At 36.9% G+C, this 17,585-nt stretch overlaps 1 protein-coding gene across 5 annotated transcripts in view; it reads right to left on the reverse strand.

Moving 5' to 3' along the window:
- Positions 1-17,585, reverse strand: part of PTPRN2 (protein tyrosine phosphatase receptor type N2) — a 621,717-nt gene that overhangs the window by 349,955 nt on the left and 254,177 nt on the right. For all 5 annotated transcript variants that reach the window (XM_032442979.1, XM_032442981.1, XM_032442980.1 and 2 more), the window contains exon 10: positions 12,461-12,547. In XM_032442979.1, the coding sequence (XP_032298870.1) occupies positions 12,461-12,547 (87 nt within the window). The remainder of the gene's footprint in view (positions 1-12,460; positions 12,548-17,585) is intronic.

Raw genomic sequence — 17,585 nt, forward strand, 5'->3', positions numbered from 1 at the left:
TGATGCCAGATGGAAATGAATCAAGGTTGCATCATACTTTGAAAAAATAAAAGTAGAGTGTGATTTCTCAAGATAGGAGGAAGATGAGGGGATCAGGACTGGATATTGCCGTCATTAAACAGTCTCTTAATTACACTGTTTCGTATAACAGATCTTGCCTTAATAAAGCTTAAATTTGAAATTAGAGTTGCCACTTGTCTATATGCTCATTTCAAAATCCTTTAATCTCTGGGGGTTAAGAAAAGCAATTAGTAACGCTCCAGAGGATTGTGCAAAGTAAATTTTATAGCAGTGAAGGTAATTGTTTCAGGAAATGTTTGGTGGGCTTGAACTAATGACTCGCAATGTCTACATATTTCTGTGCTTATTGTGTTTAGGAATTAAAAGTTGATGTCCATTGTTTAGATTGCTCTTCAGCCTCCTTTTCACCTTCTCAATTTTGGAAAAGTAAAACACTCACACTTGTGAAAATGTGTTATACATTAAAAGTATTAGCTATAAACATATCAGATTGAATTGACAGAAAAAAATGCATGTGATTAACAGATGTGCTTTTTTAATACAGTATGTTTGGATAACATGACTTAGAGAGCATTACAAGGCACAGTAATGCACCTGGTCGTCCTTATATATTACAAAGATTAATTAAAAGCATATACTTGCTATTTGAGCTCCTTCTGTTATTCAAATTAACTACAAATACATCAATAACTTGATACAGGCTTCACCAGTATTTTTGACCAGAACCTTTTATCAAAAGTTACTTTGTGGATAATTTCTTCAATACTATTTATATTACATATGCAAGTACTGATTATACCTCTAATATTCTGGAAATCTGTGAAGAGTGTATTGTGGTCTGGTGTCAGATTCTACAAAACAGCTTTCCTGGACTGCTGAGTATTTTGATCATCAGCTAGACTTAGTACTAAAATTGGCCATCTTTAATATACTTACTGTTTATAAGCATGCTTAATTTTTAATTTTAAAAAGAGGTAAATTATCTGAAGCGATCAACTCAATGTACAGCTGTGTCTACTCTCTCATTTCTTACATCCAATGATGAATTTGATTTTTTTTTTCCTATTTCAGTCTTCTATTTAAAGAATAGTTCAAGTTCTTAGAACCCTCCTCTGGTAACTCTTAACATGCTTCTCAAATTGCAGAACAACAAAGAGTGTTCCACAGTGAGCTGCATTACTGCCCAAAATACATGATCTTATCCATTAATATTTATATCATATACATACATTAAATTTGTATGCATTTGTTTGCAACATGGCCTGCAGACATGTTTCTGTACTCAACTTCCAACTAACTTGCAGAGGGAAAGTTAAAGAAGATACGTTGTACAAACATCAACACCATCAATACTTGACAATGGCAAAATACTAAAGATGAATATCTGATTTGCGACTGCCTCCTGAGAATGAACATTGTCTAGGGCCTGATAACATCCATCCATACATACATAGTCCTGAAGGAACTAGCTGATGCTCACTTATTCACCAAAGTGGAAAAGGCAGGACTGTCAGGCCAAGTCCCTGGTGACTGGGAAAAAAAGGAAACATCACTCCAGTTTTTAAGAAAGAGAGAGGAAGATCCAGAAAACTACAATCCAGTGAGTCTCACCTCTGTACCTGGGAAGAAAATGGAGAAGATCCTCTTTGAAGCTACACTAAGGCACACATGAGATGAGACTGCCTGACCAGTCTGGTGGCTGTCTTCAAGAGAGTAAAAGCATTGGTGAACAAAGGGAGGGCAATGGATGTTGTCTGGACATGTGCAAGGTCTTTGCCATCATCCTGCACCACATCCTTATCTTTAAATAGGAGAGGGAGAGCTATGTATTTGTAGGCTGGATGGTTCAATAGATAGTCGCAGTGAGGGAGTTGTGGTTACTGGCTCTAAGTCCAGGCGGTGGCCAGTGACAAGTGTTGTCCCACAAGGGTCTGTTTTGGACCAACACTGTTTAACATTTTACCAGTGACACAGACAATGGGATTGAGTGTATTCTCCACAAATTTGAGGATGATGCCAAGCTGAATGGTGCAGCTGACACAACAGAAGGAAATGACTGGAGTACTGTACCCAGGCCTGGGGCCCTCAGTAAAAGGAAGACGTTGAAGCAGGTCCAGAGGAGGGCCATGAAGATGGTTAGAAGGCGAGAGCACCTTTCCTTCAAAGAAAGACTAAGGGAGTAGAGGGTGATGAGAAGGCTCAGAGGGACCTCTCTGTGGCCTTTCAGTACTTGAAGGGAGCTTACAAACAGAAGGGGAACTGACTTTTTACACAGTTTGATAGGACTGTGATAGGGAAAGGGGAAGAAAGTTAAGATTAGATGTTGGGGAAACATTTTTACTTAAGTAGTGGTGGGGTGCTGGAACAGGTTGCACAGAGAAGTGGTGGATACAACATCCCTGGAAGTGCTGAAGGCCATGTTGGAGGGGGCTCTGGGCAGACTGATCTAATGTCTGGCAGCCCTGCCCACAGAAGGGAGTTGGAACAAGATCACCTTTAAGGTTCCTTCCAAACCAAGCCATTCGACAATTCTATGAAAAACCAAAATCCTTGCCATGGGAAAGACACCAGTGGCGAAGCTTACAAATTCACCAGCTAGTGAAGAATTTTCTGTTACTATTTACATTTGATAGGAACAGTTTACACCATGCAGCAGGGTATGGTGTATTCAGCAGATAGATTAGAAAGATTAGCTAGATAGCCAGTTTCAGAGCAACCAAATCCTGCAAATGGAATTACGTGGAAGAAAAACTTTGGGCCAAACTTGATGGTTCCTGCTCAGATTTACAACTGTAATCCACATACATAGCCATCATAAATCAGATAATTATTTGGACACCTTGCACTGTCCTTTCCAGTCCTTCTTCAATATGCTCCAATGAAGTCATTCTGGTGCACTTGTCTCACTGATTCTACTGTCATTAGGATAATTTCAAGAATAAAGTCATAGCAAACATATGATTCATCCATAAAGGGATATTTCCAAGGATAGCAGTCCATGTCTGGAGAGTAACTGATACCAATCAGTATTAAAACGGTTTACTTTTACATATTTTTACATTAATCATCTGATATGGAAGCTTTTTATTTATTTATTTATTGTTTATTATTATTATTATTATTATTTTTAATTATTTCTGAATACACTGGTGCTCATTTACAAAGCAAAACATGAGGAGAGAGTACTTTAAAGACTTTACAAATCAGTTCATCTTTGGTGAGGATTTTTTGCTAACCTTAAAATTTGAAATAGTTTGAAAATGGGCAACGCTCAATTTGGAGATCGATGCTATATTCATTTGTTCTTATTTTTATTCTTCACCAAATGCAACCTTCAATGATCACTCAAGATCTATGAATAGCACACAGTTTTAAAATATTTTTTCTATTAATCTGTCACAAGCCATGAAATTTGACATTTTCACCATGGTGAGTACGTGAAAGTTGCCAGCTTGCCTGGCATGCTAATATAGTTCTTAATTACAGCATCTAAAGAAAAAAACACACAAGTGCTACAATTTTTTTTTTGCAGCAACAGACCTTCAGACTGGGAAAATGGCCTCAAAATTCTGCTTAAAATATACAGTGTATTTTTTCACTCTCAAATGATTAAGCTAAATAATAACAAAGTTATGTCTTTTTTAAAAGGAAATGAAAAGATAACAATATTCTATTCATATTTCTCTTGGTAGTCTTGCTAGTACACAAACAGAAGCCTAAAACAGAAGGTTTTAGGCAATAAACATTCAATGCATTTTGCTGTTATCAGACCTACTTTGGCGCACCTGTAATAGCATATTAGTACACCTGTATTACTAATACACCTGTATTACTGTATTAGTAACTGTGTCTGTTGAACTGTTGAAAATGTGTCTCCTGTGTTGAAAGCCACCTTTTCCTCAGTTTGCACAAGTGACTTTTAATTGCCAATAAAAAGCATGACTCACATGCTAGGTCTTCTGCAGAGGTAAAGGTTCAGCATGCTCATAGATTTGGCAGGATCCAGATAGGGCACAAATTTTTTTGATGTGGATTATACAGCACAACTGAGAACCAAAGAAAACAAACTGCTACCACCGTCATTCAAAAAGCTTTGAAACTGAGCTGGATGGTGACAACCAGAAAGTACAGGAAGAAGTATGAAGTTTAAAATAGATAAACTTCTGAAGCTCACTTATCTACAAAAAAGCCAAGCTTCTTCTGAGTACATGGATAAACATTTGTAACATGGAATTTCATTCTATGTTTGATTACAAAGGTGCAAATCCTCTGTTTTAATGAGATGAAATGCTGTAATGGAAAGCTGAACTTAGTACATTTTTATTTATAGGAGTCTTCCTAGATTTTTGTAGTCTCTCTATTTTGTCACCTACAATTCATAAAATGCTGCAGGCCAAAATCCTTCTTGTTATTTTTAATATATTTTTATATTTTTCTAGCGGTAACGTTGCAGTGGGAAAGGCAAAATGATCTTGGTTATATGCACATTTATTAAAGAAAAGCACACAAAATATATTGTACCTCAGGGGAAAAATACCACAAGACTAATGTAACACCAGGGCTGAGAAATCTCTCATTTTTAAGTAAAGGAATGCATAGTTGAAACTTCCACCTTATTTTTGTTTCCTTGTCCTCATTTATATAAAATTGATGCATCTTTATATTAAAAATTAGTTGTCAAATAAGACAATATGTACCAGAAAACACAATGTAATTTCTTATAAAAGCCTGCATGCAATGAGTTACAGCAGTACATTTTTCAGACAATTTGTTTTCCAGACTCATTAAATCTGTAGAAGAAGTCAAGTTTGAATAAAAGTGGTGCCATTATTTCTGAGTTATGCTTTTATACCATTTTAAACAAGATTATGTCAAATAACCTCAGCCTGTTGTTTTGTTATTTAAATTTAAAAATAAATAAATAAATAAATAAATTAATTAAAAAAAAACACAAATATTTTCCAACTTTTTTGAAAGGTCTCCGTTTGTATTGACACTTAGGAAAAGTACAGTTGTAAATAAAAATGTTGCTTAATTTCTGGACAATGAATGTAGTGGAAGTAAAAATTCAACCTATTGATAGTTTATACTACACCAAAATAAGAAGATGGATCATATGGCTTTTTATAAGCACGGTATTTGAAAACTCCTCTCTAACTAGCATAGATGGTATAATCTGCCAATCTAGAAATAAAAAATTTCACAAGATTCACCCACAGGTGTACAGAATAAAGATGCATCACACTGAATCAAGGAGAAAGGAATCATGGGGAACTTGTACAGCAGTGGGAAGTTTCATGTTACTGGCAAGTACAAAACCAAACCAGACACTGTGCTACCTGTCCCACTACAGTTCACTGGGTTAAATAAGCCTCCCTCACACTATCCTGCCTTTCAAGCTACCAACAATTTACTGAGATGTTCACATCTAGAGCGTACATATACCAAATGTCATAATCCATCAGCATGATGAAGTGAAAATACCAAGTACTGTTCCAGCATTTAGGTTCTGGATGACTGAATATGATTAACTGGCTGATTGAGTTTTTCAGGTGTTAGAAAAATAACACGACAAACAATGAACAAAACCTATATAGCATGATTAGGACACTACAGCCAATGCACATTCATAATAGGTGAGACTGAGAGCTGCACTCATCAGTGTGCCTGCCCTACGTTTTTAATTTGAACAAGTTTAAAGCTTTCCTGAACTTTCACCACTTGGTTTGATTTTCAAATATCTTTCTCAGTCCACGTTCTTTTCACTGGGATGGTTGGCTGGCTTTTCAGATTGTATTATTCCAGCCCAACCGTTTCAGCCCTTCCTAAGAACAAGGGTAATGATAACTATTGTTTGGTCATGTGAGGTTTGTTTTTCTTTTAAAGAAGCCAGAATGTGCCAGTACCCTCACTACTGAAAAAAACAGTAGTTCAATAGCATCCCTGATGTCCAAGGATGGTCAGATAGAAGAGCAGATAACTATTTTTAGGATCTTTAACGTCATTTTTTGCAGACTTTGGGTAGTATTTTACAAAACAGATGTGGAGCTATAAGAATCTTAAGGACCTTTCATTACCCTGAATTCTGCTGGTACCACCTCAGTTTCAAATTAAGACTCTGTTCATTTGAAGCCAAGTCATGGAATGTTTTCTTTATTAGTAGTATTATTACTTTACAGAAGCATTGCTTAAACTGACAGCTGACTTCTGGGACTGCTGAACACTCAGAACAGTAATTGAAGCCAACAAGATCTGTGTCTCAATATTTGAAGTTCTTCACAGAAGATAACAGTCCAAGACATACTCTTAGATATCAGACTGGACAGTTCAAATTAGTAGATACTTTGTCATTAATACTTTCATGCATAAACTCTAGCTCCATATTGTTCTTATAATGGCTATCAATTGAAGTTTGTCAAACGCTTTGATAGACTAGAAAAGAGTACCACAGGAAAACAAAACAAAACAACAGCAAAACTGAGAAGAAATGGATTTTCTGACCTCAGAGCAGGATTTGAATAACATGGAATAAAGAAAGCCTGAAGCCACACACTGAACAATGAAGATAAAATGGAACATAGAAGAGCTGCTCATTAGCTGAGCATTTCATTTCCTGCATATGGAATCAGACAGAGTTCCATAAAAACATATATAAAGATATTATAGAATATTTCAAGACTATCTCATGATTCGTTGCTATTGAAAGATTGATATTTTTGGTCAGCTGGACAAAAAATTAAAAAAAACAAAACAAAACAAAAAACAAACACCAAACGATAGCTTGAGTTAGCTCCAAAATTGTTAGTTTATTTTATCGCCAAAATTGAAGCATTTGCCTTCCAAGCCAAACATAATTAAATTTTGAAATGAGACATTTCTTTAAATTGAAAAATTATAGCATTTTACTTTCAAAATGTCAAACCACACTGCTGTGACTGCTAGAAATTGTTTAACATATTTGCCAGCTGAAGCTTCCATATAGTTTCCATACATAGCGTTATTTAAGTTGAATTTTCATTTTTCATGTAAAACACAATTTGACTCAAACATTGAGTTCATCTCTAATCTCAGTGAGAATATTCAGGTGAAAGCAAAACAGCCAACCTGAGGCCTCTTACTTTGAGCTTTAGACTCCAAAAGCTCAGTGATACAGGTTTTTATCTTAGCACTGGATGTATGATACATGTGCAACCAACTGTACTGATAGGGTATATATTAAATGTTATGGTTTTGCAGTCCAGGAATTCACATTAGATAATCAGAATCAGCTTACAAAATCTGTTTACATTAGCACTTGAAATTCAGTGAATATCCTGTGTACCCCAAAACTTACATATATAGTTTAAAGACCTATAAAGACAACAACTGCTAAACTCCAAAATATCAGTAACACATAAACATTAAAGATTTTTACGGAATTAATACTGGGTGCCCTATTACAGGTTTTCCATTGAAAAATTACAGAAACACTTTTCTGTCAAGTTACCACATCTTCTGGAAGGGCAGTTTATTGAGTACTTCGCTGAAGTGTATTAAAAGGCAAAAATGACAAAGATGCTCATTGAAATGCACAGGAGGAAGCAAAAGTGATAGATTAAAATTGGGAAGAAGAGATACCTAGAACAAGAGACCTACAACAGCAGTAGAGAAAATCATAAACAGGTAAAGAGAGAAATGAGAAGGAAAAGAAAAAAAATCAGTGCTACTGCAGTGTACATAAAAGGATGTAATATTCAGGAGAATATATTACACTTGACTGGATGCTGAGAATCGTATAATATGCAGTCTGAAATACTATGACATCAGAATAATTTGTTTTCCTTTCATGTAAAGGTGTTCAGCTAAAATTAGAACTGAAAACCTCCCAGTAGCAATGCTCTCACTAAATATCCCAGGTATGAGAAAATAAGAGCACAGAAATAATTTGCATTCCTGTAAGAAACCAAAGAAGTCATGTATGTTTCTTTTACTATACATTCTGGGTGTTCTTTCCACTACTTTCACAGCTGAGCTAACAAATTTTAGTAGCTTTATAATATTTGGATGTTTGTTGATAACCTGTTGCATTCACAAGTTTATTCTATAATGTATCAAGAGCTTTAATTACAAGAAGGTCGATATTGCAGATTGCAGAGGTAATATTAGCTTTAAAAAAAAAAAGCCCTCCAAGCACTCCTACCCATCTGACTGCAATCCATGATACCAGTCCAACAATCAATCACCAGAGGCATTGGACACCCATAATTAGATTATAAAATCATAACTATAGTCATTTTACGTCTGCTTGCATAATTACATCAGCATGCTAATATCCTTTTAATGGTCTCTAATGATGTAATAAGAAATAATGGAATTTATTTGACAGCTACATAACCATTAACAAAACATATTAAGCATAACTATTACTTCCATAAAGATTCAGCCTGTATCCAGAAGTGACAGCTAACATGCTGGATCTTTTCTTCAGTATGGAAGTTATTTCTAATTGTGTATTCCCCAAATCTATTCCCAATCATCTGCTTCACAGGGTGAGCAAAGTTTATGTCAGTGCAAACTTGACAACAAACCAACTGTAGAAGTGGACTGAACGCTCTGGGAGCCAAGCCTGAGGCTACGTTGTGAAATGCAGGCCATCGGTTAAAGTTGGCAGGATTGTGAAAGAGAAGATAAGATAAGCTGATTACTACCATGCATCAAATAAAATCAAGAAAAAAAACATGGTAATCAGTAGGAACCCATTGAAAAAAAAAGCTGCTGTTCACTTAACCAGACTCCGAGGCAGAGGAAAAAAATAAAAATATATGGAGGAATGAAGGATATCTGCAGATAAAACTAACTAAATGTAGTAATGTCTTTGTGAATCATTTGATCATTTGAGATCAATTTTTGCGTATAGGACAAAATACCTTATTTGAGAGCATTAAAAAATTCAGCACTCACTCTCTGTCCTCCGTTTTTATACTATTCCTCTCACATGTGATGGCTTTGTCTGAACTATGAAATTTGTGGCTCTCATTAAAATGACTTTAATCTGAAATCTTTGCAGTATTCAGACTTACACTCTCTTTTCCCTTTCAGAATTCTTGGAAGGGAAAGAGAAAACTGAAAATTTTAATCCAAGCTTACATGCAGGTCAGAGTTCACTCTTAGTTTTCCATATTTCAACCCCTCACAAATTCTTGATCTAAGGACTATTGATATTTTTAAAAGCAAAATCCCTGAGGGGAAAAAGAAAAAAAAAAGAAAAAGAAAAAGAAAAAGAAAAAGAAAAAGAAAAAGAAAAAGAAAAAGAAAAAGAAAAAGAAAAAGAAAAAGAAAAAGAAAAAGAAAAAGANAAAAGAAAAAGAAAAAGAAAAAGAAAAAGAAAAAGAAAAAGAAAAAGAAAAAGAAAAAGAAAAAGAAAAAGAAAAAGAAAAAGAAAGACTGGTAAAATAAAATATTTCCTCTGAAGTCTCATCCTCACATTTCAATATGTCAATGGCAAATTAGAAATAACCATATCATTAGGTGTTTCTCCAAACTGCTCTCCAGGATGCCATTCAGACAGAAACCAGAGCTTTCATGTCCATACAGTTTTCCAATGATGGCTGTGTAATGACAATAAAAGAAAAAAAAAACAAATGCAAAGAATCATAGAATGGCCTGGGTTGAAAAGGACCTCAATGATCATCCTGCCGCCATATGCAAGGCTTCCAACCACCAGACCAGTCTGCCCAGAGCCACATCCAGTCTCACCTTGAATGCCTCCATGTATTGGGCATCTACAACCTCCCTGGGCAACCTGTTCCAGTGTACCACCACCCTCTGTGTGACAAACATTCTCCTGATCTCAAGCCTAAACCTCCCTGCCTTAGTTTAAAAACATTCCCCCTTGTCCTATCACTATCCACCTTCATAAACAGGCATTCCCAATCCTGTTCCCTTCAAGTACTGGAAGACCACAATGAGGTCTCCCTGGAGCCTTCTCTAAGCTAAACAAACAGATCCCTCTACCTTTCCTCATAGGAGAAGAGCGCCAGCCCTATGATCATCTTAGTGGCCCTCCTCTGGACCCGCTCTAAGAGCTCCACATCCTTCCTGTACTGGGGGCCCCAGGCCTGGACACAGTACTGCAGATGGGGCCTCACAAGTTCCAAGCAGAGGGGGACAATCACCTCCCTCTCACTGCTGATCACCCCTTTTTTAATGCAGATCAGAACACAGTTGGCTTTCCAGGCTGCAAGCAAGCACCGCCAGCACATATCCAGCTTCTCATCCACCAGGACCACCAGGTCCTTCTCCACTGGGCTGTTCTCAAGGAGATCCTCCCTCAGTTTGTATAAATACCTGGGGTTGACTCAACCCAAGTGTAGCACCCTGAACTTGGTCTTATTGAACCTCATCAGGTTAACACAGGCCCACTTCTCCAGCCTGTCCAGGTCCCTCTGGATGGCTCCCCTTCCTTCCAGTGTATCGATGGCACCACTCAGCTTGATATCATTTGAAAACATGACTTCTTTTCATGATGAGTTTTTTTTTTCTAAAGTTTCTGCTTCTGCTGTCTGGTGTCCAGCTCTGTATTTCTATAGAACTTCATGGGTTTAACCTGAGCTTAAGTACCACGTTTTTTGGACTAAAGATTTATAATGGATGAATTCTTCCCTAACTCTGGATTTGGGATAACTTTTTACAGATTTATAGATGCATTAAAAAGGCAAAGATCTATGAAAGCATTGCTCAGATAGACAGAATAGTCTGTTCTTCTTGTAGTTATCATCATTCATAATGCACTTCTAAAATACGGACCATATCATACAATTACTTCTAATACTGTTATATGACTGCATGTTAATGGGTGCAAAATACTCAGTTTCCCTGAAGTTCCATACTAAGGAAAGGAAAAAAATTATTCATAGCTTGCTATTTCATTGGAGGGATATTTTCCACTAAAGAACAAGTCTACAACTTGACAATTGCAATGTTGTTGCAATTTATCAAATGGTTAAAAAAAGAAAAAAGAAGAAAAAAAAAAAAGGTTTTATGCTAACAATTAGAAAGGTAGGCGAAAGATCTCTTTTACTGTAAATGAATGAAGTTAATGAAGTAGAACCCATTGATTCCAGCAGAGAACTTGTTCTGTGGAATTATCCCTTTGAATGTGCAGCAGGCTTTGATTTATCTGCTAGTATTCAAATTCAAGGTTGAAAATTCTTTTTATAAGGAAGGACATATAACATCGTTTTTTGTAATTACAAAATTCAGTTTTCACTAAAAGTAGATTTCATAAAATGCAAGTAAAAAAGTCATTAAGCCGTATAAAGGATGGTTCTAACATCACATGTAAATATTTTCCTTCTAAACAACAAAATTATTTATGCCCAATTTTTGTCATATTTCAAAGTCAACCCTTACTAGTACTCTATTTTCTATCTTATATTCTGTAATAGAATTGGCAGAATTTTTTTTTTTTCCAAAAAATAATAAACATTTCCACCAAATATTCAACATCTTCAATCCATGGCTAAAAACACAGCATTAAAAAATACGAATTGCATTCACTTGATCCAAAGGTTAAGACAAAAGCACAAGAAAGGCTGAGAAAGGCACTGCCCATCAGCAACACGACTCGCAGCGAAAACCAAGCAGCCCCAAACACTGAAATATAGGCAGAAGCTGGATGTTACTCAGATAAGAGTTGTTTTCTGTGAACCAGCATATGAGTTCTTTCCAGCATGCTGTAACAAACCAACCACAGATGATTCTTCTTTTCCATTACTTCCCTATCAAACTATTTTATTAACTAAACTAAAGGATTATAAAGTAAATGTTCCTACCAAAGTGGTTTCAGAAAATCTCCATTATATAAATATATGTATTACCACATGTGGTATATATATATTTTTACCAATATATATATATATATTTTACCAAATGTGGTAACTCATAACCTCCTAACTTAGGTGATTACCATACAGCACATTTAACAGCACAAACCATAAGAAAAGCAGCATTTCAACACAGCTGAACTCCCTGTAGTGGTTAAATGTTAAATGAGTAGCTGTCCAAGCAGCATGACCTAGTGTGCCATGTGTCATACTGAAATCCAGGAACCCAGTAACTCTGTGATTTTCTCTCACCCTCAACAATGCTGAGTATAATGGCCATTTATAATTCTTGCTTAACTAATCTCTGTTAAATAAGATGGGTATGTATTTACAGCACCTTGAAGAGATTTTTCCCTTTGGGAGCATGGGGTTATTTCAGTCTTTATAGTTTTTATTATTTTTTTTTTTTCTTAAATGTGTATAGGGGACATTATAAAGATGATCATAATACTCTCTTGTTTGTGCATATACTCTTGTTAATTTTGGTATTAAAGGGAAGTCATTCCCTTGTAAGATGAATGATTGAAAAATAATAAACCCAACAAAATAAAAAGAGGCAAATTCCGTGTACATACTTGACATCATCGAAGGCACTCATCTGCAGCTTCAGGAGATCTGCCACATCCTTTATTAACTCCAGGCCCTTTTCCACACTCAGGGGGCTGTTGAAAGGGAGCAAGAAAACACAGCGTTACGAAAATGGAACTCATCAATACTTGAGAGGCTAGAAGTCCCAAAAGAGTTATCACCTTGGCCTCTTAGAGTCTGAAAGCCACCAGTAACTGTATTCCTGTCACATAGTGATCGTGATATCAAGGGAATTGGGATCAGGTGCTTCTTCAGGCATGATGAATCACCTGAATTTTCCAGCAATAAGACAAACAATAAGGTGTAAATGGAATTGTTAGGAAGTGTAATGGGCCCATGATGCAGCAACCAGTTCATCTTGATCCTCAATAAAAAATGTAATAAAGTAAAAGGACAGAAAGAGAGAAAAGGATTGACGAGACAAGGAGGGAAACAAACAATGAAAGTCAAATTGCAGGCTCAGTAGCAAATGGACAAGGGAAAAGCATATTTTTAAATTCATTAGTTTTTAAAATGAATCTTTGCCCAGTGAAAGGATACAAAATTATTATGGATTTAAGAGTAAACAATGGAGCAAGGCACACAGACCAGAGGACACTGATTAGATACATAGGATTTAGTTTGCTGTGCGTATGCACTGCTGACAGAACCCACTTTAAATCTTTTTAACCTTTGTCGATGCCACATTTACATTTTTTAATTTGGAAAGCAGGTTGCAATCAAGCGTAACACAAGAGGACTGCTAGCATTAAAAAGAAAAAAGAAAAAAGAAAAAAAAAGAAAGCATTTATCTAGATGCAAAATAGATATCTATAAAACTTTTGGGTTATTAGAGTTGCTAGATCTGTAAAGGTGTGCTATGAACATTCTAATAGACAGACTGTACTTTGTTTAGCTGTTGTTTAGTGCTGTGAAACCAAATAAAAATGTATTTAGAATGTAAAAAGATATGAAAATTATACAACAAGATATACTGAGAACAATAAATGCAGCATTCTCTAAATTGTGATCATAGAATTATTCTCAACACTGTCAAAGCCCCAACACTCATAACACTAAACCTTACAAGCCTGATACTTATCTGACTTATGCCACTTTAAATCAGAAACAACTCTGATGAAACTAACCCAGGGGAGAAAAGGTTCTGTATCTTTTCCTTCAAGGGTTTATAACAAGTAAGAGAAGGAGGTGTCAAAAAATTACATACTGTTAGACATGATCTTTTCAACTGGACTAAGGGGAAAAAGACCTCTCAGAGCTCTGTGCCTAGGTTATTATTTCTGCTTCACAGTCAAAGTTTTTTTGAATCTAATTTTATTGCACTGTAATTACGGCTGCAGATTTATTTATCGTCTGCAATGAGAGCTGCTTATTTATTTATTTATTTACTGCGCTGGGTTCTGCATACACTGCCCTAAGGGCATCTCTATTTAAATAATGGGATGTCTCAGGGATCTTGGTTAGGCTGGAATTGTTCAGCCTCCCTTCATGCTACTAACCCAAAATGCTCAAGAGACCTCCTGTCACACAGGCAGAGGTAGCCCCTCAAGGCACCAGATAAATTTAGAGTTTTTCTAGATGTATGAGACAGAAATGTTCTTGTCTGAAAGTAACAAAAGAATCCGATTGTTTCTGTAAGGAAAAAAAAAAAAAGTACTATAGATTATTCATAAAAATCCTATATTTCAAGGACTGACAGTGGGCAGAAATGTGATTATTCTCATCGCTATGAAAGCAGATTGTCATAGTGACTCAGGGGCTTATGTGTTAATTAAATCTTTTCTCCCAAAGACATTGGCTTAAATTTTATGGAAATGTCTGGTGTCAGCGAGTGGGCTTTTACTGTAACAGCAAAGATACACAGAGGTGCAGGGAAAGTCTGCTGCATACATTGATGTCATTTTCTTTTTTTTTTTTACCCAGGGAGTCACATTTGTAAAAGCTCAACCTTCTATTCCTGCTTACCCCTCCCTTCCCTGCAAAAGCGTTTCCCAACCTCCAAACCAATGTATGCTGCTATGAGTCAATGTAGTAACAGTAATATGTAATCAGAGCATTTGAATGCTACAGTCCAGCAAGAATGCTGGAGAGAAAATCAGAGAAAAAAAGGTGCTGGCAAGTCATTCTTCTGCAGGTTGGAGCATCTAGTAGCAGTCTTGTTAAGTCTCATCCAATAGCAAACTAAAGAACACAGGTTCCCAAGCTCACATCTGGTGTGTTAGGCTAAGAAATGGTCATTCATAACAGCACAGAAGTGTGTACTTTTCAAAGGCATGGTGCTATCTGTAGGTGTTCAAGGCCAGGCTGGAAGGGGCTGGGCTGCCTGATCTAGTGGGTGGCAAACCTGTCCATGGCAAGGCGTTTGGAACTGGATGGGCTTTAAGGTCCCTTCCCATACAAGTCATTCTATGATTCTAGGATTCTACAGTTCTGTGACTACATTTTCTTCTTTGGTATCAGTATTATTATTGATCCCATTCTCACATTTAAGGATTCACATTAAGAATGATTAATTTATGCCCAAGTAACTTTTAGTATCACTTTTACAGTTTCTAAACATTGCCACATACTAGTACTGCTGCTTACAGTTCTGTAACAGCTGTATAGTAGGAGAGTTGAAAACGTCTAATCATTAGCCACACTCCATTTCCCTACTACTTAAATTCATATTGCATTTTGCTCATTGTTGCACAATGTGTGCTCACATAGTGATGGACTCTAGCTTTACTTATGCTGAGTGAGTACACCATTGCCAGCAGTATGGTATTAAGCAAACTACCCCAAGCCTAAGGAGAACGTCCCACCTCTGATAAATGAAAAGGAAGAGCTGGCCTCCTCAGACATGGAGAAGGCTGAGGTACTTAACAAGGAGTTATTTGCCTTGGTCTTGTCCACTCAGGCTTCCCACACCTCCCACATCCTTGAACTTCAAAGCTGGGGTTGAAGGAGCAAAATTCCTCCTAGTGAGAGGAGCCACCTCAGGAGGTGGAATGTATTCAAGTCTATGGACTAAGATAACATGTATCCCAGGGTTCTGATGGAAGTGGCTAAAACAGTTCATAAATATGTTATCTCTACTGATTGTGAGAATTCATCCACAGTAGAATTAATTAAAAGCAAAGTGTTATATAAAGCAAGAAGTAAAAAAAGAATACAACAATTCAGACAAGGAACAAATGGAAGACACTACAGGAAGAAATTTTAATAGAAGAAAGTCTCTCTGGATGCAATCATGATGACAAGACCAAAGTCTTGGAGGAAAGGTAAGACTGGTGTAGGGTTCCTACAACTTTATTTGAACTGTTAAGTTTCAGAATCATAGAATGGTTTGGGTTGGAAGGGACCTTTAAGATCACCTAGCTCCAAACACTAGAGGGACACCTCTCCCTAGACCAGGTTGCTCACAGTCCCATCCCATCTGGCCTTGAAGAGATTTATATTTCAGTTTCCTAAAGCAGGAAGAGAGAACAGAGAGCCATGTTATTAGGGTAACAGTGGCTGCCTCTACTCACTCAGAGCAGTATGGTGCAGCGAGTCTTAGCCATGGCCACTTCACATCCAGACACACTGCAGCACAGATCCTGCCCATGTAAGTTTTTCTTCAGTTTGTGATAATATATTTCACTATACCAGCAATGGTAAACCCTTAAAGGAGAAATCACAGCTTGCAAAGGACTTGGAGATAAAAAGCACATACAGAAAAACAGACGAGTAACAAGACCTACCCATGGATGCTCTTTAAGTCTTGTACGTTCTCTTGAGGATGTGTAATCCTCATTTTGCTAAAGAAAATTAATGGGTTCTGCTGTACTTGATTTTCCTAATGGCCTTGATTTTCCTAATGGCCTTGAAAATTTCTGATCACTTTCAGGAGCCCTAGCTTTAGGAACAATAAACCTCTGGATGGCATAGCACCTTTTTGAAGATCATATAGCTTTTGATCACCAAGATCTTGAGGCAGAGTTTACTTCAGACTTAGAATCACAGAATCACAAAGGTTGGAGAACACCTTCAGGATCACCTACTTCAACCATCAACTCATCACCACAATTCCAACTAAGTGTCACATCTAAACATTTCCTGTCCACCTCCAGGGATTACGACTTCACCACTTCCTTGAGCAGCCTGATCCAACGCATTACCACTCTTTCAAAGAAATTCTTTTCAATATCCAACCTGAACCTCTCCTGGCTCAACTTAGAGCCATTCCCTTTTGTCCTATCATTTTGACCTGGGAAAAGAGGCCAACCCTTCTCACCACAACCTTCTTTCAGGTAGTTGTGGAGAGCAATAGTGTCTCCCCTGAGTCTCCTGCAGACTAAACAGTCCCAGTTCCCTCAGCCGTTCCTTGTAAGACTTGTGTTCCAGATGTTTCGTAGCTTCATTGCCCTACTTCAGACAAATTCCAGGGTCTCAGTGTTTCTCCTGTAGTGAGAGGCCCAAAACAGTACTCAGTACTTGAGATGGAGAGGGAACCTCACTTCCCTAGTCCTGCTGGCAAAATAATTTTTGATACTATATATGTTTCCTATTTTTTCTAAAATTTCACTTGCAGTAGATTTCTCTTTTGCATTTTTAAGTTAACTATGTTAATATCAGAGAGCAGTCAGGGTCCATGTGGCTCAGCTCCTGCCCCAGCAGGGCCACCCAGAGCATGTCTTTTTCAGGTTTCTGGCTCCAGTTCTCTACAGATAGAAAGACAAAGGGAGAGTCAGAAACCATGTAAAATTCACTTATAAGTAACTCTCCTATTGCTTTGCCTCCTAATATCATCTCTTTCTGTAAGTGCTAGCCTAAATATTAACTTCAGATGGCAAATTCAGACCCTACAGAATCAGTATCCATAGTCTGTTTTACTCAGATTCCAGTTGCTACATCATATTATTTGCAGAATATACTTTGTTTGATGAATTTTAATGACAATGAAGAAGCAAAGGGGGAATAAAACATAAATATTTCATTTGGGGTTTATGTAGCTATATATTTTCAAGTCTGGCACAGAATCATCTGAAAAATGCTGTTTTTGTTTAATCTCACATTGCAGCACGCAGCACTTGCACTAACCTACTTATATCTGCTAGAGCATATGGCTTGTATCTCTGCTAACCACAG

This window comes from Coturnix japonica, chromosome 2 (assembly GCF_001577835.2).
Source record: "Coturnix japonica isolate 7356 chromosome 2, Coturnix japonica 2.1, whole genome shotgun sequence".
NCBI lineage: Eukaryota > Metazoa > Chordata > Aves > Galliformes > Phasianidae > Coturnix > Coturnix japonica.